We start from the raw sequence: 21,806 nt of genomic DNA, 5'->3' as shown, positions 1-21,806 counted from the left end.
CGGGCGCACGCGCGGGCGACGACCCGAGGGGCCGTCACGTGAGCAGGCGGTGCGCGCGGGGCCCGGGCGCGGGAAATCCCCGGCCGGCGCGTGCCGGCGGCTGCGTCACCGCGGGGCCTGCGGGGCCCCGCCCTCCGCTGCGCTGAGCGCCCCCTGCAGTGCGGGATCGGCGCTGCAACCCGCAGCGCAGCAAGGGCAGGGAGCTGCTGGAGCGGGGGCAGAGCAGGGGCTGGGGACTCTGCTGGGAGGACAGGTTGGGACAGTTGTGGGTTTTCAGCATGGAGAAGAGACGGCTCCAGGGAGACTGTCTGGTGCTTAAAGGGGCTGAACAGAAAGCTGAGGACACATTTTAGCAGGGCCTCTTTTGACAGGAGAAGAGGTAATGGTTTGAAATTAAAGAGGGAAGGGAGAAATGTTTGACACTGAGGGCAGTGAGACCCAGATTGCTCAGAGATGCAGTAGATGCTGCGTCCCTGGAACCATTGCAGGTCAATTTGTTTGGAGCTCTGACCAACCTACTCTGGTTGCAGAGGTCCCTGCTGACTGCAGCAGGGTTGGACTAGGTGACCTTTAAAGGTTCCTTCCCACCCAAGCCCGACTGTGGTTCCATGATTCTGTTCTATGACCATCAGTATAACCAGGCAGGCCCATCAATAAACTTTATTTTTACAGCATTGCTCACCTCGTAAAACACTTAATTGGTTAAATTCGTGATGATTTCCCAAGCTACAGCATTGGAACACCCAAAGCCAGCTGTAGGTTCTGGCATCACAGTTGTGGTGGAGACTGAGGCATCACAACATAGCAGCCACCAGCCTGGCACATGGGGATGGGCTCAGCCTGTGCCCAGCATCGCTGCACAAAGTCCCCAAGGTGCTGCTCCCCCAGGCTCAGGCCTGCAGATGTCCACACCACTTCCCTGGCTACTGGTGGTGGGTTTGGTACAACAGGGAAATATTTGCCACAGGAATATAAATTAGATAAGGTCTGTTGTTGGCTCCCCTTGCTGACTTCACTGAAAAATAAGGCAGGTAACTGCCAGGCTGTGTTAGCCCAGGAGCATTTAAGGAGGTGCAGGTTTTGGATTCCAATAGATCTGCACATGGGGGTGAAGTTCCAGAGGCTGTGTCTGCACAGGCCAGAGCTGTTCTGCTTTGGTCTGTTCTATTTGCCTTCATTCAGTCATCTTCACTGGATCCCATCTCCAGTTTACACTGCTCAGCTCAGAAAGCTCAAATCCATCCTTTTGAAGTGAATACATTCCAAACCAAAGCCAGTATGTATCTCTCCTGGTTATAGCCTCCATCCTGTTTTAAGTCCTGAAAGTGTCTACCTGACACTTTCAAAGTTCAGTTGATGAAGGATGTACAAACAATGCAGCAGCTTTTGATGTGTTGTGAGGGAAACCTTACTGGGATGAGCACTTGGAGCATCCAGAAGGACTTCACGAATCCATAGCACCGAGTCTTACAAAACACATCTAAATGTCCCATGCTGGTGGTGGGTTTCTTGGTCCTTTAGGCTTTAAAAATCGATTTGCAAAGGCTAGAAAGAAATTATTGGTGGTTTTTTTTAAATGCAACACATTCTGTCCATGATAGGATGTTAGTTAGAGAGGGCCCTAAATAGGGTGTTTGAAAATGTTTGGAATTTCAGTTCTTGGAGAGAGGAGACTCGAGGAGAGGAGACAAGAGGAGACTGGAGAGGAGGGGAGGGGAGGGGAGGGGAGGGGAGGGGAGAGGAGGGGAGGGGAGGGGAGGGGAGGGGAGGGGAGGGGAGGGGAGGGGAGGGGAGGGGAGGGGAGGGGAGGGGAGAGGAGAGGAGAGGGGAGGGGAGGGGAGGGGAGGGGAGGGGAGGGGAGGGGAGGGGAGGGGAGGGGAGGGGAGGAGAGGGGAGGAGAGGGGAGGAGAGGAGAGGAGAGGAGAGGAGAGGAGAGGAGAGGAGAGGAGAGGAGAGGAGAGGAGAGGAGAGGAGAGGAGAGGAGAGGAGAGGAGAGGAGAGGAGAGGAGAGGAGAGGAGAGGAGAGGAGAGGAGAGGAGAGGAGAGGAGAGGAGAGGAGAGGAGAGGAGAGGAGAGGAGAGGAGAGGAGAGGAGAGGAGAGGAGAGGAGAGGAGAGGAGAGGAGAGGAGAGGAGAGGAGAGGAGAGGAGAGGAGAGGAGAGGAGAGGAGAGGAGAGGAGAGGAGAGGAGAGGAGAGGAGAGGAGAGGAGAGGAGAGGAGAGGAGAGGAGAGGAGAGGAGAGGAGAGGAGAGGAGAGGAGAGGAGAGGAGAGGAGAGGAGAGGAGAGGAGAGGAGAGGAGAGGAGAGGAGAGGAGAGGAGAGGAGAGGAGAGGAGAGGAGAGGAGAGGAGAGGAGAGGAGAGGAGAGGAGAGGAGAGGAGAGGAGAGGAGAGGAGAGGAGAGGAGAGGAGAGGAGAGGAGAGGAGAGGAGAGGAGAGGAGAGGAGAGGAGAGACCTTCAAGATCATTGCATCCAACCTATTATCCAACACCACCTAATCAACTAAACCATGAAACCAAGCACCCTATCAAGTTTCCTCCTAAATACCTCCAATGATGGTGACTCCACCACCTCCCCAGGCAGCCCATTCTCTCTGTGTAGAGTTTCTTCCTAACCTCCAGCCTAAACCTCCCCTGGCACAGCTTGAGACTGTGTCCTCTTGTTCTGGTGCTGGTTGCCCGGGAGAAGAGACCAACCCCCTCCTGGCTACAACCTCCCTTCAGGAGGCTTAAAAGCAACATCCTGTAGCTGTAAGTCAAGTGGTGCCAAACCAGTCCCTGGGTGTATCCGTCTGATCATTATAGATCAATATCAAGATAACTGGATTTTATGCCTAGTCTTAGAAATGACTCTGGCAGAGGAATTTCAAGTGGAAAACCCCAGGATTTCTCCTCTGCTGTGTGATAAGCAGCAGCCTAGTGGTGATGCTACAGCTTCGTCTTGTTGCTGGCTCTGTCGCCACATGAAGGCTTTGGACACAGGAAAGCCAAGCACATGCTTCTGGCACTTCACACACTGAGAAATGTTTGCTTCAGTTTAGTGTTTTCCATCCTTGTTCTTTCAGCTATTGGTAAATAAAGTGGTGACTATGTAAAAACTACTAAGTGTTATCTGGAAGGTTTGTCCAGCCCGGGACCTGTGTTTAGGCTTTCGGCAAACACCTAACTCTTACCCCAAAACTTGAAGGGAGGAACATACCAAAGTTAAGGAGAGATCTTGACTGCTTTGTCAGGGCAGGTTCTGATGGTTTTGTCAGTGAGAGTGGAACACACATGCCTAGAAATAAAGAATGTAAAGAATGTAAAGGCTGGGGCAGCTCCTCGCTGTAGTGACTCTGTGGTGAGCTGGCCTCGGGCACAGAAGAGCACTTGGTGTCCTGTGCACCCTGTCAGTGGGCACGAGTGCTGCTCCAGCACCAGGCTGTGAGGGCTCTCCAGCAAGCAGAGCCTGGGTGCCACCAGCTTTGGTGTCATTTGCTCATAGCAGGGAGCGAGGCTGGCACTGCAGCACAACCCGCAGAGAAGGTGTTTGCTCAGGAGTGCTTTGAATAGATTTTAGTAGTGCTGCTTTCAAGATAAGCATTTTAATTGGTAGATCAAAGGGAACTTGGTGAGGAACTCCTTATTTATGCTCCAAATAGCCTGGGCAGAACCCAGAATGAGGCTCACATTCCCCACACAACCCTGTCCCCCAGTCCTAGAGTGTTTGTCCCACAACCCTGGCTGGAATAACCTGAAGAATTTGGATGTGGGCACACTGGGTCTGTCCCCAAGGCACCAGAGGGCATTACAGGAGAACCACATCATCCTTAGGATGCTCTTAAAGAACCATTGCTGTACAGATGAAGTGGTGCTCCAGAGGCCAGCACAGCCTTGCCCCAAGGCTGGCAGACCTGCTGGGTGTTCCCATCTGACAGGTTCAGGCTCTGGGAAATTCAGTACCACATGTTTCTGTATATACTTGCTTAAAGCCATCAGGGAGAGAGCACACTGGCCTGGAAGACTTACTCTTTCTCACATTTTTCAGTATTTTCAAGCTCTGTAGAAGGGAAAAAAAAAAATACTAAGAAGGCTTGTTGGGAAGAAAAAGCAGCAAGCAGCAGAGCAGCTGCTGCAATAAAGAGAACCCACTGACAAATAGACACGTGCCACATCTCACGAGAGGCATCCTGCCCAGCAGCTGAGACTGAAATGCAAACTTCACCATTCACTTTGTGCCTGGCTTTTTTCCAGCCAGCCCAAATGCCTCCAGTTTGTCTTGTTCCTGCTGCTTTCCTCAAATGCTTTTCTGCTCAACCCTAACATCCTGAACTACAGTTGCTCATTGTGACGGCTAACTAGGGGCCCAACAAAAGGAGGCTGGTGATGAGCAGAGTCTGTCCTACACCAGAGTTCAGGCTCCACTCAAGGCACTTTTTGCCAGAGGAGCTGGCACTGTGGGTGGAGGGAGTGCCAAGGCCTGGCCCTTCAGAGGGGTATGGCTGTGTTGCTGCTCTTAGTGCAGCTGTGCCTTTGTGTGCACTTCTACAGAGTGTTTTTATTAGTCTTGTTTCCATGCCCTAAATACAAGTGGTCTCAAAGCAGGCAGTTTTCACAAGGGGAGCAGGGAGAAGGCCAGAATAGCTGTGGTTGAAACCATCTCTTCTCACCCCTCCTTTTTTAGCTTTAGTCTTGTTTCTTTTACCTTACTTCTCCTGAAGCATTTTGCAGGCTCTTTGGGCGATGTTTCCAAACTGTGGTTCTCCAGGCCTGCAGGACTCCTTGTAGGTCTCCTTGCAGCAGGCTGCAGACCTGGGAAGGTACATCACAACATTTGCAGTGGTCATTTGAGAGTCCTCCTGACTTTTTTTTTTCCCTTTTTCCTAAGCACTTTGGTGTTGCTTTTTATTCCCTCTAGAGCATCACTTCTAGAAATCTCCAGCAGGACCCCCAGTTGGGGATAGGGTAGGGTAGGGTAGGGTAGGGTAGGGTAGGGTAGGGTAGGGTAGGGCAGGGTAGGGTAGGGCAGGGTAGGGTAGAGTAGAGTAGGGTAGAGTAGAGTAGAGTAGAATAGAATAGAGTAGAATAGAATAGAATAGAATAGAATAGAATAGAATAGAATAGAATAGAATAGAATAGAATAGAATAGAATAGAATAGAATAGAATAGAATAGAATAGAATAGAATAGAATAGAATAGAATAGAATAGAATAGAATAGAATTAACCAGGTTGGAAGAGACCTTTGAGGTCATCGAGTCCAACCTATCACCCAACACTATCTAATCAACTAAACCATGGCACCAAGTGCCTCATCCAGGCTCTGCCTAAACACCTCCAGGGATGGTGACTCCATCACCTCCCTGGGCAGCACATTCCAATGGGCAATCTCTCTTTCTGGGAAGAACTTCTTCCTAACATCCAGCCTAAACATCCCCTGGCACAGCTTGAGACTGTGTCCTCTTGTTCCGGTGCTGGTTGCCTGGGAGAAGAGACCAACCCCCACCTGGCTACAACCTCCCTTCAGGGAGTTGGAGAGAGCAAGAAGGTCTCCCCTGAGCCTCCTCTTCTCCAGGCTAAGCAATCCCAGCTCCCTCAGCCTCTCCTCACAGGGCTGTGCTCCAAACCCCTCCCCAGCTTTATTGCCCTTCTCTGGACACCTTCCAGCAACTCAAACTCTTTCCTAAACTGTGGACCCCAGAACTGGACACAGGACTCAAAGTGTGGCCTAACCGGTGCTGAGCACAGGGCAGAATGACCTCCCTGCTCCTGATGGCCACAATGTTCCTGACACAGGCCAGGATGCCATTGGCCTTCTTGGCCACCTGGGCACACTGCTGGCTCATGTTCAGCCTACTATCAACCAGTACCCTCAGGTCCCTTTCTGCCTGGCCGCTCTCAGCCACTCTGACCCCAGCCTGTAGCACTGCCTGGGGTTGTTTACTTCCTTTATATCTGCTGAACTTCCCCCACAGTTAAGTCCTGAAGCACCACTGTTGGTAATGCTTTGAACAAATGGGCCATGACCTAGGTGTAAGCACAAAATCTCAGTTATGTGCTGAGAAAATAACTCATCACTTACTTGCTGCCTCAGCAAGAACAAATGACTCCGGGGTTCTTGCAGGAAGCGGGGGAGGAGAGTTAGAGCGATCCCGAGCTGTCTCTAAGAAAGCAAAGACAAAGGAGTTGGTTACCTAGTTTTAGAGAAATAAATATATATATATATATACCAGTTCACTGAGAGGGCCTCAGCTCTCTAAGCAGCACAGCTCAGTGGTCTCAAAGGACACACACAACATCGCAGCACAAGATGTGACAATCCTCAGCCTGAGAAAGCTGCCACGAGCAGCCTCATGGACAGGGTGAGGCAAGAGCTCATTAGGAAACATCAAGCAGTCAGTTCACTGCCTACAGAGCTGTCTGCTTCTGCTCAGAAAGGTATAGTTGCAGAACTATTTAGCAACAGGACACTTCCATTGGACTGAGCACACACCCTAAAGACATTTACTAAGTATGGTAAAGCAGCCTCAGGAAAAAGCAGACGCGGTTCCAAAGAGAGTTCATCCCAGCATTAAACTCGTACCTGTTTGTGGGCTCCAAAGCTTCACACTCTGGAAAGAAAAACACAAAGAGGGCATTTAAAATTCCTCCAACCAAAAGGCTTTCTCTTGCACACAGAGGAGGAAATGATTCTTTGTGCTAAGCTCCTGCCACACACAGCTCCATGCTCAGGTAGTAGAAGATAGGCTTACACCTGATTGTTTCACTTTACAAAGCAGTGATTCAACTGTGTGGTGATCAAGTGATGCTGAACATTTTGTTCAGCTCCTGTCTGTTCCACGGGGAGGTGAGAACCTCAGCTACTACTGACTTCCTGCCATTATCCTTATCTAAATAGCAGCAATATTTTTACTCCCTTGTGTTGGATTTAGAACCCCCCCCAAAAAAACAATGTTTGGAGTAAAGTAGGTATTGAGAAGGAGGAGCTTGACAGAGACCACATTTTCCTCCCAGTCCTGATCCCTGAAATATTTTGTGGAAGGCAGGCAGTAACCAAAATCAAAGACTCACAGAAAGGCTTAGGTTGGAAGGGTTCTCAGAGATCATCTACTCCAATCTTCCCACCATGGGCAGGGACACCTCTCAACTAGACTCAGCTGCTCAAGACATCCAACCTGGCCTTGAACACCCCAAGGGAGGAGGCATCCAGAGTCTCCCTAGGCAGCCTCTTCCAGAGTCTCACCACCCTTGTACTGAAGAACTTCTGCATCTGGGTCGAGGCAATCCCAGGCACAGATACAGGCTGGGCAGTGACTGGCTGGAAAGTAGCCCTGAGGAGAGAGACTTGGGGGTGCTAGTGGACAAAAAGCTCAACATGAGCTCTCAGTGTGCACTTGCAGCCCGCAAAGCCAATCAGATCCTGGGCTGCATCAGGAGAAGTGTGGCCAGCAGGTCGAGGGAGGTGATCCTCCCCCTCTACTCAGCCCTGGTGAGACCCCACCTGGAGTACTGTGTCCAGTTCTGGAGCCCCTATTACAAGAGGGATGTGGAGGTGCTGGAAGGTGTCCAGAGAAGGGCCACAAGGATGAGCAGAGGGCTGGAGCACCTCTCCTGTGAGGACAGACTGAAGGAGTTGGGGCTGTTCAGTCTGCAGAAGAGAAGGCTCCAAGGTGACCTCATTGTGGCCTTTCAGTATCTGAAGGGGGCTACAGGAAGGCTGGGGAAGGACTTCTCAGGATCTCAGGTAGTGATAGAACTAGGGGGAATGGAATGAAGCTGGAGGTGGGGAGATTCAGGCTAGATGTGAGGAGGAGGTTCTTCACCATGAGAGTGGTGAAACCCTGGAATGTGCTGTCCAGGGAGGTGGTCAAGGCCCCGTCCCTGGGGGTGTTTAAGAGCAGGCTGGATGAGGCTCTGTCCAGCCTGATCTAGTGTGGGGTGTCCCTGCCCATGGCAGGGGGGTTGGAACTAGATGATCCTTGTGGTCCCTTCCAACCCTGAATGAAACTATGAAACTATGAAACTTCTTCCTAGGATCCAGGCTAAACCTGCTCTCCCTCAGTTTCAAACCATTTCTCCTTGTCCTGTTGCTGGACACCCTTATGAGAAGTCCCTCAAAGAGTGTTTTTCACAGGAGGAAACACGATGAGGAAAGTGGCACAGTGGTAGTGCTGGAGAAGAGATAAAAAGCCACTTACCTTACATGGTCTCAGTCTCACCGAGTCATTAAACACCTTTGAGTGAGACTCCCCACTCCACTCCAGGGAGGTTCTGATATTTGTACTGCTGGCTGGAAGCTGGAAATCAGAAGCAGCCAGAGGAAATTGCCCTAGAAACGACGAACACAAAGGAGGTCATTTCTCATCCCAGGCAGCCAGAGCAGAGGCACAGCCAGGTGCTCTGACACCACACAACCGTGGGAAGAGCCCTCAGAGCACTTCTCAGTCCCTGCTCTGGGAGATGCACCTACCAGACTCACTGGGGACAATGAAGGACTCTGGGGTTCGCTCGGGCAGGGGTGGAGGATCCTCATCCTCTGTCTGGGGCAGGGTGGCTGCTTGGGAAGACAGGAACAGATTAGCCACACGGCAGAGCACAGCAGGACTGCAGACCTCTCTAGGGACTCAGAGCTGGCTGCTCTTGCCCATTTGCACACCAAAGGTGTTGGTTAAACACCTCTAAACCAGTTAACAATCCAAGTAGTGCTCAGCACCAGTTCACAGGCTGCTAGCCACCTGGCCCTGAGGGCAGACTTCCAGCAGCACCAGCAGCAGAATTCCCACTGCAGAGGCAGTGACGAGCACACTCCCAGCACTCAGCCAAGTGGTGCTGTAACTGCACAGCTCCTGCTGCAACTCCTGCAACTTCCAAGAGCCTCCAGATTGCTTTTGTGGCATTGAACCTTGAAGGGCAAGAGCAGGACAAAGCTGATCAAATGCCAAAGCTGCAGACAATGGGAAATATCTGACTGGAGCAGGACTGACCACACCAAGGAGTAATTCTGCCTTCTTCATGTGGCAGGTGATGGCTTTAAGGTTACAGATCTGGGCAAAACAATAATGTTGAAGTCCTGATTCTCCCAGTCCTGATGGGATATCAGCACCTCCCTGCATGGCACTCTACAGAAATGACTAGGGTTTGACCTTGGAACTAGATCCTTAGAGAAAACCCTTTCTGGGAGCTTTCTGTATGCTTCTTAGAGCAGCCTCTTTTAAGAACTGATCAGCACCAGCCCCTGTCTTCCTGTGAGCGTGGCTCTGAGGTGACCCAGGCATCAGAGCAGCTGGGTCATGCAAAACCCAAAATTATGCTGTGCTAAAAATGCTGTTTATTTTTGTGGGGAAAATTTAAGGCAGGATGGAACAAGCATGAGGATGAAACCAACTGCTCCCTCAGCTCCCATGGGAGCACAAGCCCTGAGGAGCAGCTACAGCCCTGCCTGGACACCAAAAGCCAATGCTCGCCACTGCCTCCAGCATGCCACAATCCACAAGCCCAGCTTGACCCAGTGCAGCACCACTTACTCTGGGAAGAAGTCCTCTCATCTTTCAGTGGAGGAGCATGGTGGGACACGGGGCTGGGCAGTGAGGAGCTGGCCACGGCAGGCTGCAGAGGGGCATGGACAGCAGAAGGAGAGGGAAGAGCATCCTGCCCTTCCACAAAGCACTTGGCAAACACTGGGGCCTCAGAGTCATCTGGAGAGAGGGGAGAGAAGTAAGGGTCTTCTGCTGACCAGCAGTAAGGGTGAGAACATTGCCCATGGTTCTTGCTGTGTGGGGGGTCATTCTCTTCTGGGCTTGAGTAGTTCCTCACAAGAGGGGAAAATCCCTCCTCCTTCTTCATCTGAAAGCTTGGGTGACAGGTGTTTGGCAGCTGTGAACTCCAAGCAGGCTTTGCATCCCTTCCATCCCACTCCTGGCATGCTTCCCACTGTGCCAGCACAAACGGTGTCGATGCAGTCCGTGTCAGGGGCACTCTGCCACCAGGCCCTCTCCTGCCTGCTCGCTTCGGCTCCGGACTCAGCAGCTCAGGAGAGATGCTGCTGAACTCCAGGCTGTGGTGTTTCTGAAGAGCATTGCCATCATCCCACCTCTCAGCAGCAGCAGCTGCCTTCCTGCAGCTGCTGAAGTTCAGAGCTCCAAAGGAGATTGCCTGCCTGATGGCAGGGACACCATGGCTGGAGCTGGTGTGTGTGTCCAGGGCAGCCGGCGAGGCCAGGGACACTTTGCTTTGTACTGCCCGAGGAAGATGTTGGTGCACATCCTGTTCCTCCTGCTCTGAGCTGCAATAAAGCACCCTGATGTGAAGTCAAATCTGTCTAGTACTCAGAAATTGCTGTTAGCTGCTAATGAAGCCCCAAGCATTGCCCCCAAGAGCAGAATCAGGAACACAGTGCCTGGTTCAGCCTCAGGCAGGGAGCACAGGGAAGGACTGAGCACCCTGATGCCCCAGTTGAACACTGTTGAACAGTGAGCATAGAAGACAGGCAAACTGCACCCTCAGTGCAGACTGTGCCAAAATAAAAAGGAATCCTTTGTGGAAAGCAAACACTGGAACCAAGACATGTCCACAGAAAGACCCCACACTGCCTGTGCTGGGAAGTTGGACTTTCTCAGGCTTGCTGTTCCTACAGCAAGAGGTCCCAGAATGCAGGTGACAGATGGCACCAGTCTGGGGACATCCTGTGGGGTGCACAGCTCCAGGGAGGGCTGAGATTGTCTCCACGTGTGCAAACCTTTTCCTATACTGCCCAGTTCCTGTGTGAAGCTCTACGGAAGCCCAGCAGAAACAGACCCAAGGGCAGAGGAGGGGACGAGGTAGTGGCATGCAGGGAAGAGGCTAAGACTCAGTCTCAGAGACACAGCAGTGAGAAGAGCAGGAATTACGTTAGGAAAAAGAACGCGAGAGTAAAGTGGGGCTCTAGAGAGGCTGCACATCCTGCTGCTAACTGAAATGCAACATCCAACCAGAACTGTGTCACAAAGCACACGTGAAAAATGCATCTTCCTGAGATCATGTGGGTGTTTGAAAGTGCTAAGCCGGGGGGACCTGTGCCATGGCCTCACCAGCTCACTAATTGCAGCGAATAAATGTCATCCACCAGGGTCAGAAGAGGCTTGGCTCCTGAATGCCTTGATGGTACCTAGAGAAAGAAAAGTTTAGAGTTAGGAGCAAGGGGGAAGGGTGCAAAGAACACAACCATGCTATTTCAGGAGCTGGAATTTGTGCCAAATGCTTTTAATTATTGATACAGGTTGGAAATGACAAACACCAACTTGACAACACCGAGTTGGAGCTGAAAGCTGAGAACAGAACCTCCTGAAAAGCAATTCCTGTCAGCACCTATTTGAAATGAGAGCACAGTGAGCTGTACAACCACCCAGCTGTCAAACACCTGCAAAACCTGCATGGACAGCTCTGCTTCAGGAGCCCAGGAGGGCATTCAGCCTGGCTGCTCAGGCACAGGTTTCAGGTGTGACACTTCAGCACAGACCACCCACCGTGCCAGAGGGCAGCAAGGATTAGGTGGGCGAAAAGTTTGGCCAGCAGCTACAAAACCACATCCGGACTTGAACGGTTTCCTGCCCTGTGTGTCACCTCCTCTTGCATCTCCTTTGCTCACAAACTGCCCACAAGACACAGAGGGACTCTTTCCAGCTCTATTCTCATTCAGCTCTGGCTTGAAGCATCCTGTAAATTCTATGGCAAAACTGAGGCACAAGTCCCTTTTCTCAAGTCTTTAGGCAAAAGCTTCTGACAGAGTAAGCTCACAGTCAGCTTTCAGCCCTTGCCTGGGAAAGGCAGAGTGTTTACCTCAGCCAGATGGCAAACAGCTGCCCAGCAAAGGTAAGGTTCATGCCAGCACCCACAGAAGAACATCAAGAGAAAAGAAAAGCTTAACCTTGGGTTTTTCTTTTTTTTTCCCTTATGTTCCTGTTCATATCCAACTTCATATCAGCACCACATTGGTTTTCCTCAGAGGTGTATCAGACCTGAAAGACTTTGCCATGTTTTTCACAAGCTATTTTAGGCTGCTCTCTCCCACAGCCAAGCTGTGATGTTAATTACCTGGCTGGAATACCACCAGGTTGCCGACTAATGCTTCTGGCTGTTCCACTTGGTGCACCCAGGCTTCCCAACCCACACCAAGAGTCACTGTTGCTCACAAGCACTCCATGAAGACAGGTTTCCCTGGCACATCCACGTGGGAACAGCCACTACTGTAAAAAGTAAACAGTTCTAAAAGTGCATAGAAAATGGCTTTGAGGCTGAAGGAAATTCAGCTCTCGCTTGGGGCCAAATTCATGGAGCCAAATTCAAGGGCAGAGCTGGATTCTCATGGGTTAATTTGACCATCAAAGGTAGCAGAAAACACGAGGATTCATTCCAGGTCTGCAGCAGAGGATAGAGTTTGAGTGCCAGAGGCTGCAAGAGGCAGTGCATCTAGCCTGGGGTCTTTTACCTGTGAAGGAGCAGAATCTGCCCGGTCATCAAGTGCTTTAATCTGCCTTTTGAAGAGCTCAATCACTGCATCATACACCAGCTCGTACTGCTCCTGCATCCCAGACAAAACAGAGTGAGAGCCAGCACCTGCATACCTGTGCATGTTCTCCTGGTACCCAAATCCAGAACCCCTGAGAGAAACTGCTGCTTCCTGGTCCATTGGCAGGGGAAATTCTCAGAAGAAGTAGAAGCCACAGCTTTCAAGGGGGTCAGGCTGAGGGTTTGGTTTTTTCTGGGTGCACAAATGCTGTTCTGCATTGAGCTTCCTCTTCAGTCTGTCTTGGCTGAGAAGAGTTCCCAGTTTATTTCCTGGACAGTGCCTTGTTTCACAGGGCAGGCATTTGATAAATCAGACTGCAAGCACTACACTGCCCCAGCTGTCTGCAAGTCAGCTGCCAAAGTCCTTCCTGCAAAGTCGTTCTTCTGTTCCGAGAAGAGACCTCGCAGGACATCTACATGCCCCAGTTCCCTGCAGCACAACTGCTCTGTGTCTCCCTTTCTGCAAACCCCTCTGGGGAAGGCTGCAGTCCCAGGGTGGAGGCTCTAGCAGTTGGGGACATTTCCCCAGCATACCTTGGTCTGCACGATGCAAGGCCTCTGCGTGCGCATCTCCTGGATCAGACTGAAAATACTGAAGTTCACTGGAACAATCTTGCAAGAAAGAGAAGATAAAATGTAAAATAAAACTTTAAGAAAAGGTTCAGTTCCAAGCAGCTTCCAAGTTGTGATGTGGCTTAGAGCAGTGTTGGGAATTTGAGACTGTTACTGAAAGGATTTTTAACAAAGGACCTGCTGAAAGTGCTGTGTTGTTATTAAGGAGCCAGGTTGCCTCCTCCCTCCTGTCTGGCACTCCACAGAAAAAATGCCAGTTGGAGAGCAGCTCTGGTAGCAGCTGTGAGCAACACAAAGGACAGGTCCCTGACTCCCAGAACTGTAGGTTCAGAGAAGCTGCACCACAGAAAAGCAGCTGCTGCTCTGAGTGCCCCAAGGCCAGGGATGGCTTCACCTGCGTTTTTGTGGAAGAGCCAGAGCAGAGCAAGGTGTTGGTTTGGAAACACTGCATTCTGATGCTTCAGTGCAAAGAGACAGGTAGAATTAGTAAAGTTCTATTGAAGGCTGAAGGGCAGCATAGAGCCAGGCTTCCTGACTGGAAGGTCCTGCCAGAGGCAGGGCTCAGTCTTGTTGGTACAAGCATCAGGAGCTCTTCACGCTGAGGTGGGGAGGGAGCAATGGCAATGGTGAGCACGTAGATGCTGCAGAGCTTAAATAGAGAGAAGCAGCACAAACTGGCAATAGAGTATCAGTGGTTTGGCCATCTGAAATAATCTGGGGTGAAAGGGAGAGTGAGGGTTCAGAGAAGACAAGGAAGAGCCAGAGAGCACACAGGTAGCCTCAGTGACTGCGTTGACACTCACTCCATCCCTCAGCAGCTTCTGGGTGTAGTCGATGGCACAGATGACTCCTGTCCTCCCGCAGCCAGCACTGCAAAGACAGTCACAGCAGGTTGCTAGCAGAGGTCAGAGGCTGGGCACACTGTATTTTTTGCCAAGGGTATCTGAGAAAGGTCCTCAGCCACCTGTCACCCTCCCCTCCCACGCTGCAGAGGCACACAACAGCCTTCCTGCTCTTGCTGCGGCTTCACCCACCCCTCATAAAGTTCTGCCTTCCCACAGCTCTGCTGCAGGCTGGAGGGCACATCTGCTGCTGCTGCCCACAGACCTCAGTCCTCCTGTAGTGACTCCCAGCCCACACGTGGTCATGCCCACTGCTGGTGGTCCCTTAATTACATGTGCTACTTCTGGCATGCTGCTACCCATCTCCTTTCCTGCCACCCAGCCACACTAGCATGGCTGTCCTCAGAGGATACCTTTGTCTCAGGACTTCCTAAGGAGAGGAGCTTGGCTGCAGGCTTGTGCTGGGAATTGAGAGCTGGGGGGGACCCAGCAGCCCTACCCCACTGTGACCAGCTCACCTACCTGCAGTGGATGCAGAGAGGGACGTTGTCATCAGGCTGGTAGCAGCGAATCTCACTGGTGAGCTCCAGGATGGGGTCAATGGATGAGGGGATGTCATGGTCTGGCCAGTTCCTATAGTGGAACTGGTGGACAGTCCGGGTTTCCTGCAAAAGGAGATGGGCACTGGCAAGGGGATGCTGCTGCAGCTACCACAGGCACAGACTGGGATATCAGCATGGCTAGGGGAAGCTGGCATGCTGCAGCCAGATCCAGTGCCCTTCCGTGTTGGTAAGCAAAGGTTTGAGGTGCAGCTTGCAGCTCTCCTTGATGTTTTATTACATCCCTAACGTCACCTGTGTTGGCCTCACTTTACCCAGGGTCTGACTTGCCACAACTGACAGCTTCAGAAATTGTGTCTGGAGTTAATTTTTACCTTGCTTTGCTCCTTCAGCTACCTTCCAATCTAAACTAATGGGCTGAGCAGCACAAATTGTCTGCACAAAGTGTGCTGCCATGGCTTGCCTGACAGAGCTGAGCGATTCACGTTTCCTGTCTTGCCCTTCCCCGCTTACCTCATTCAGGGTCACCTTTAAAGTCCTGATCACGTACTCATTTCTCTGCTCTTCAGCTTCCTGCAGAACAAGAAGTCAGAGTCACCTTTGCTGTGGGTGCCACAGGTGCTGTGTGGCAGTGCTGGCAGAGGTACTCACACAGGCGATGGAGAAAGGGCCACGGCGCAGGGCAGGCTTCGCCACCTCTGCCCAGTAGCGCTCGCATTTCTTCTGCGGAGAGGAGCAGGACAGCTTGGGTTATTCACCACCAGCCCACCCACACTGGCTCCTCTCTCACTTTGCAGGGCAAATCTCACGCTGGGAGGAAGTTCAGCTCTTGCAGCTGGCCGGCACCAGCCTCCCGTTCTCTGGAGCCACTACTGCTGGTTTTGCTCTCCCAAGGAGGTAGCTGTGCTGCTAGGAACTATTTAAGAGTCTGCAGCTGGAGGCTCAGGAAACAGCTCCTACCAAACTCACTGCCACTGAGGAGATTTGAGAAAATCCTGCATCTCCCCCCTCCCTGCCCTGGCAGTGTCATGGCAGAGGCCATCTTTGAGATGTTACTCACCTTTCCCATTTCAAATTCCATGCAAGCCATGACTACAACCTGCAGAGAGAAATTTCATTAGAAAAGGCTGAGCACAAGTTTCATATCCAGGCAGCAAAAGCGAGCTCATCCCCGGCAGGCATTTGTCATCAAGGGGATGTTCTGAGGGCTGCTGTTCCCTGGGTCCTGGGCCACTGGGCAAATCAAACTTGGGATCTCACCCACAGCCCCAGCATGAGGACCTGAAAGGTGGTTGTAGCCAGGAAGGGGTTGGCCTCTTCTCCCAGGCAACCAGCACCAGAACAAGGGGACACAGTCTCAAGCTGCGCCAGGGGAGGTTTAGACTCGAGGTGAGGAGGAAATTCTTCACCGAGCGAGTCATTCGTCATTGGAACAGGTTGCCCAGGGAGGTGGTTGAGTCATCGTCCCTGGAGGCGTTCAAGAGGGGACTGGACGTGGCACTTGGTGCCATGGTCTAGTCATGGGGTCTGTGTTGATAGGTTGGACTCGATGATCCTCGAGGTCCTTCCCAACCTAAGTTATACTGTGATACTGTGATACCTTTCCCACTCAAAGTGTGAGTGCAGAGACAGCCACAAGCAGACTCCTAGCTCAGCACAAGCATAGAGGGGGCTCATGGGAAGGAAGAAGGGGACACACATCATCCTGGCACTCCCACTGTCTGCTCAGCCAAAAAGGACTCTGACTGGCTGTACAGACAACTTTTCATTTTAAAACATGAAAGAGATACAAATCTGCACCTTACCAGGACTTTATACTCCCAAATCATCCTCCAAAAGTCAGTGACAGTAGTGGGGAGAGGCCCCTGGGTTGCAATGTATGCTCTTGGCCCATAGACACCCTAAAACAAGATTCAGATCAGACATGGAGGCATCTTTGCTTAGTTCACTAGCAGAAATAAAGTCATTCCTCTTTGTGAATCTCCCTTCCATCCAATGAGCCCATCACAGAGGCTTATTTTTAGTTAAAATTTAGGCACCTACATTAACTTGGGTCACCAGAAACCAATGATGTGCAAACTTCCTAAAGGCAAACCCATGTCATGGAGCTGGGCTTGGGGTGAAATCTGCTCTCAGAGACCACCAGTTCTTGCAGTGCCCTTGGGAGCTTCGAGGCGGTGTTGCAAGAGCTGATCCAGCTCTGCAGTATGCAGCTGCACATCTGCAGCTGTTGGCCAGATAATGAGCCATGACCTCCTTGTGGGAGTCTGCTCTTCTGCAGACAGGTCACACAGAGCCCTCAGTCATTGTGATGGAGATTGAAGGAAACCTCTATTCACTCTCTCTCTCTCTCCATCCAAGTAGGGTCATGAACACAGGAGAGTCCCCAGATAAGTGCAGCTCCTGATGGAGAAGCAGCCTGTGTTGACCTGTGCTGTTGCTCTCTGCTGTGGTGGGTCTCAGCTGTGCTGCAGTGCAAGGCTTCCTGCCTCTGCACTGGTTTCAGGCAAGACAGTTCTGGCCACTGTCACCCACCAAAGGCACTAACACTGCTGAGGAAGTTAGGGCTGTGAGCCACAAACTGTTCCACCACCTGCCCCAACACCATCACACGTCTCTTGCCCATAGCCTGGTGCCTCTGTGCTGTGCTGTTTCCAAAGGTCTCCCTGATCAAAGCCTTACGAGGAGAAGCTGAGGGAGCTGGGGTTGCTTAGCCTGAAGAAGAGGAGGCTCAGGGCAGACCTTATTGCTGTCTACAACTACCTGAAGGGAGGTTGTAGCCAGGTGGGGGTTGGTCTCTTCTCCCAGGCAAGCAGCACCAGAACAAGAGGACACAGTCTCAAGCTGCACCAGGGGAGGTTTAGGCTGGACATTAGGAAGAAGTTCTTCATAGAAAGAGTGATTGCCCATTGGAATGGGCTGTCCAGGGAGGTGGTGGAGTCACCATCACTGGAGGTTCATTACCTCAGCTCTTCTTGAGCACAGCCCAGAAACTACAGCACAGTCCTTTTGCTCACCAGAGCCACAGGACCTGTTCCTCCTCATGCAATTCAAGCAGGCAGTGCTAACAGTTGCACAGCAAAACACCATGAGAGGCAGTACCTTGATGAAGTTGGCGTTGATGTAATGAGAATCTGCATCTGATGTAATCAGGGACAGCTCCACTCTGCTGTGGTCAACTGCAGGCACAAGAGAAGTAGCAGTTACTGTTTGTCTCATGGTAGCTGAGCTCCTCAGACAGCAGCACAATGTGCTTTGGAGGAGGTGATACATCAGAGAGCTCATGCCAGAGCAGATGAGTGGCTGGGCAGGGAGCTAACACCTCCTCCTGCACCCCCTGAAAGCCCTGCATGGAGCTGCCAGCTGTCCTTCAGTGGGGAGGTGCTGCCACAGCCCCAGTGCAATGCCAGCCTCCTCTGACCATGGAGCAAGCCAAGCCTAAAATCATCCTGCACTCCATCTTACAGGCTCAAATGAGGGCTGTGGCTTAGAGTTTTAGATTTTTTAAAGCTCTGCAGGTTTTGCCTGTAGTCCACTACCTGGAGGTGTTTTGTCCATCAAAGCACTCTCTGTAAGGCCATGGGAAATGGGGTTGCAATGTTACCCAGATAGCTTGCTGGGACAATCATTAGAGGATGTGTTTCCTACTGAATAGAGGTTCTGTCTGTAGAAGACATGTGCCAAAGCCTTCCAGAGCACACACTGCAGCAGTCAGAGGCAAAGACCTAAGACTGAAGAGCAGAACTCAAGGCCAGCTGCAGCCTGGGATGTGCTCCCCAGCAAGCAGCAGTGCAGGTGGCTGCTGGAGGCTGAGAACAGGCTGGAGCTAGGACAAAAGGTTGATTAGGAACACGAGCCATTTCCAACCTACAGGGCAAGATGTCCTTGTATCTGTTCTTCTTGATGTTCTCTGGATGCTCAGATGCTGCTGTAGGGTAGATTTTATCCGACCTGTACTTCGTTGACTGCCTTTTCAGCTTCTGGGACGAAAGAGTGGAACAAATTACAGCACATGTGCTACATAAAACACACTCCTAGAGACTCTGTGTGACAGGCTCTAGGGGGTCAGGTTCTCCACCACAAAGCAGGGTCTGCACCACTAATTCTTTCCTGAGTGGCTTTTCTCAAGGTGCTCTGTGTAGAGAAAGAAGCACCCAAGAGCCCCAGCAGAGGCTTCTGAAAAATGGAAAGTGTGTGGTGAGGCTGTGCCCACACGAGGCTGGGGCACGTAGGATGTTTTTATAGAGCACATGGAGCATTGCTCTCACAAGTGGAACACAGGGGAACCATTCTCAGTATTGATGGCACCCAGATAAGAGCAGCAGCAATGATAAACCAGCTTTAACAAGCGATATCAGAAAAGACTCATAAACCCACTGGGTTTTCTCACGTTGGTAAAGACATTCCCACCTGTAGCTGCAAACAGTGATGCTCAAGCCTCTGGAGGAGAACAAGCAATTGGAGCTAAGTAGCTGCATGCACAATGACAGAGAAAGGAGGAGTTCTAGGGTAGACCCTGAGGGGTATGGATCTCTCATCTCTTTCATTTCCAGGGTAAAGCTGCAGCATTCTTGCAGAGTTCGAGCATCTTTTCCTGCCAGAGCACAGAATTGTCTTTCAGCAGCTGCAGGAGAGCTCCAAACTCCCCTGACTGCAGCCTGCTCTGGAAAAGCCCCTGCTGGGACTCAATGCCCTTTGAGGCCAGCTCACATGAAACTCTAGAATGATGATTTTTGCCAAAGGGCCACACCAGGAGCTGGAGGGCTCTGTAGCTCAGATGTGCTTGACCAAGCCAAGCAGCCCCTTAGCAATAGCACAGAGCCTGCCTGGAAAGCCTGCATGTGAGAGCAAGTGTAAGCAGGGAGGGTCAAACTGGCTGTGAGACTACACAGGCATTTCCAGTAGCACTACCATGATCTGCACTTACAAACCTTGTTCACCCAGAGAGGGGAGGTGTTAGGGTGGAGAAATAGCATCAACTTTTTCTGCCGAGTTTGGGAATGCAGAACCATCACAACTGCCTGTCAAGGCTTCCACATCTGCACGAGTGGCCATCAGCTCAAGCCATCCTGGGAAGATCTCTGGCCAGCCCAGGAGGAAACGTGGCCTTGGCCACTTCCACCTGCCAGTTTGGTCCAACAGCGAATGGTACCTTTGGCTGCTAAACGCAGCCCTTGGACAGCCCGAGCATGGCCCAGTCTCAGCACAGCAGAGGGGAAATGTGGCAGCCTATGACAGCATTTTGTTCCATGGAACAACAGACTGTCACTGCAGGCCCAGATGAATCACTTCCCTCTGACCCAGACACCTGGAAACCTAGCACTAAGCTTTTCCCAAGTGTTTGAAGTGCCAGGCTTCACTGGTAGGATGAAGTAGGGCTGGATCTGGTGGAGACTCCTAGGGAACCAACCCCCACACCTTTCCTGGAGACCACTACCCTTCCCTAGGAGAAGCCTGGGGTCAGTGGTTGTTCTGGTGTTTGAGACGTCTCAGATCTTACAGATGTGCCAGTTTTACCCTTCTGTATGTCTGCTAAAGCTGGGGGATGCCTTTTCTCCTCAAAGCAGCCCAGAGACCCTGCCAGAGCAAACTTTCTCTATCTGATCCATCAGCAGCCATCATCTGTAACTACAAGGCCATCTAAGACTCAGCCCTGCCACCCAAACAAATAAAAGATGTCAGAGAGATCACAGATCAGGGCACTGCACAGATTCAGCCAGCTAGACCCTGCTGAGTGCAGAAGATGGTGGGAGCCATCAGTGCTTTTTGCTAGCTTTCCCCTGGGGGAGCAAGAAGTTAATCTCCAGGAGGGCCCAGAAGTGCTGCTGGACATAGAACACTTGCACTGATTGGTGATGGATGCCCCAACCCTTCCCTGTAACCCAGCACAGTGCTGGACCCTGGAGGCATGGCTCCTCCAGCTGCTCAAAGCACTGCCTCCTTGCACCATGGACATTGTCCCCAGTGTGTGGAGAGAGGGAGCAGTCTCAGGTCCACAGGGAATTTCTCTGGACTTCTGCTCCCTATGCTGCTGCTGGCACCAGGGGAGGGGGTTCTATTGAAGAAAGAGAGGAGAGGGAGAGGGAGAGGAGGGGACTCAGGAGAGGAGACTCAGGAGAGGAGACGAGAGGAGAAGAGACTCAGGAGAATAGACTCAGGAGAGGAGACTCAGGAGACTCAGGAGAGGAGACTCAGGAGACTCAGGAGAGGAGACGAGAGGAGACTCAGGAGAGGAGAGGAGACTCAGGAGACTCAGGAGAGGAGACTCAGGAGACTCAGGAGAGGAGACTCAGGAGAGGGAGAGGAGAGGAGAGGAAGAGGAGAGGGAGAGGAGAAAGGAGAAAAATAAAAAGGAAAAGAGAAAATAAAGTAAAAATAAAACTCTGTCCAGTGTCAGCTGGAGCTCCCTGCTGGGAACACAGGAGGCTCAAGTGGAAGGGGCTGCAAGGGCAGAGGGGCAGTGGCTCCACATTCCCTGGGTATCGCCGGGCAAAGTGAAACCGTGTCCCGCCGGGCACGTTTGCACAGCAGAAAACAGGAAGCACTTAGACAATTATTTAAAAAGCAAACAGTTTTACTTTGAACACAAGCTATGAAATTGCTCCTCTGTCTGTGCATTCCTTTTATCCCAGCTAGCTGCTGCCTCTTTCTGCTGTAAAATTCATAGAGAGCCTTGTCCCGTTCAGATCACCTCCCCATTGAGAAGTGACTGAGCAGTCCCCTCTAAAATCAACCAAACCCCAGAGAGCACTCACCAAAAACTCCTCCACAAACTCTTCTCGGTTGAGCTTCTTGCCTTGGGCCCTTTCCAGGTTTTGCAGCAGAATCTCCCTTTGGTCCATGCTGCTGGAGCCCAAGCGTGGCTGGCCTGCCCCTGGGAGCGGACATGTCAAGTGCATGCCCCAGCGGAAAGCACCAGCCCGGAGAGCACTGCTGCGGGCTGTGGTTTTCTGACTTCATCACCAGTCCCGAAGGAACTTGGTGTGTAACAGAGGCTGTGGCCCAACAGCAAAGCAAACCTCACAGCCCGGGGCCCTGGCGCCTCCTTTGAAACCCACACAGAGCAAGGGCAGGCAGCACCCAGAGGGGCAGAACTGCCCCAGCCCCATGGGCACTGCATGCCCCTGGCATGCCCTGCCTTGGATCTCTGCACAGTTGGAGGTCTGGAGCTTGAGCGTGGTGGTCCCCAGGGACCAGTCTTGGTCAACATATTCCATCAATGATCTGGAGGAAGGGACAAAGTGGACCCTCAGCCAGTCCAGTTTGCTGATAGTTCCAAAATAGAAGGAGTGGCTGACACCCCCTGAGGCTGTG

General features: G+C 51.8%; 1 protein-coding gene across 2 annotated transcripts; it reads right to left on the bottom strand.

Moving 5' to 3' along the window:
- Window positions 1-651: 651 nt before the first annotated feature.
- PTPN22 (protein tyrosine phosphatase non-receptor type 22) lies at window positions 652-21,383 on the bottom strand. Of its 2 annotated transcripts, none has more exons than XM_068159431.1 (21): window positions 21,248-21,383; window positions 18,364-18,472; window positions 17,595-17,671; window positions 16,298-16,393; window positions 15,553-15,591; window positions 15,144-15,215; window positions 15,006-15,065; window positions 14,455-14,597; window positions 13,894-13,960; window positions 13,052-13,129; window positions 12,438-12,530; window positions 11,041-11,117; window positions 9,499-10,256; window positions 8,445-8,531; window positions 8,173-8,303; window positions 6,558-6,585; window positions 6,057-6,137; window positions 4,682-4,788; window positions 4,006-4,036; window positions 3,197-3,274; window positions 652-1,545 (listed from the first exon to the last, which is right to left on the bottom strand). In XM_068159431.1, the coding sequence occupies exons 1-21, from the start codon at window positions 21,332-21,334 to the stop codon at window positions 1,481-1,483; spliced, it is 2,364 nt and encodes a 787-aa protein (XP_068015532.1). In that variant the 5' UTR covers window positions 21,335-21,383; the 3' UTR covers window positions 652-1,480. The 2 variants fall into 2 exon arrangements, with proteins under 2 accessions (XP_068015532.1, XP_068015533.1); XM_068159432.1 differs by having other exon boundaries at window positions 8,445-8,528.
- Window positions 21,384-21,806: the final 423 nt, after the last annotated feature.

The sequence above is a fragment of the Melanerpes formicivorus genome, unplaced genomic scaffold, assembly GCF_026170545.1.
Source record: "Melanerpes formicivorus ecotype bairdi unplaced genomic scaffold, bMelFor1.0.p_v2 SCAF_46, whole genome shotgun sequence".
In the NCBI taxonomy this organism is placed as follows: domain Eukaryota; kingdom Metazoa; phylum Chordata; class Aves; order Piciformes; family Picidae; genus Melanerpes; species Melanerpes formicivorus.
This window is presented reverse-complemented; position numbering and strand designations above follow the sequence as displayed.

What these genes read in the sequence shown, in the direction of transcription:
- PTPN22 (XM_068159431.1), bottom strand. Translation starts at nt 21,334, where the DNA reads ATGGACCAAAGGGAGATTCTGCTGCAAAACCTGGAAAGGGCCCAAGGC. An exon ending in ATACAAGGACATCTTGCCCT is followed by an intron (nt 17,672 to 18,363) that starts GTAGGTTGGAAA and finishes TTGTGCCTGCAG; the next exon opens with TTGACCACAGCAGAGTGGAG. An exon ending in GCTTTGGAGCCCACAAACAG is followed by an intron (nt 6,138 to 6,557) that starts GTACGAGTTTAA and finishes TTGCTTTCTTAG; the next exon opens with AGACAGCTCGGGATCGCTCT.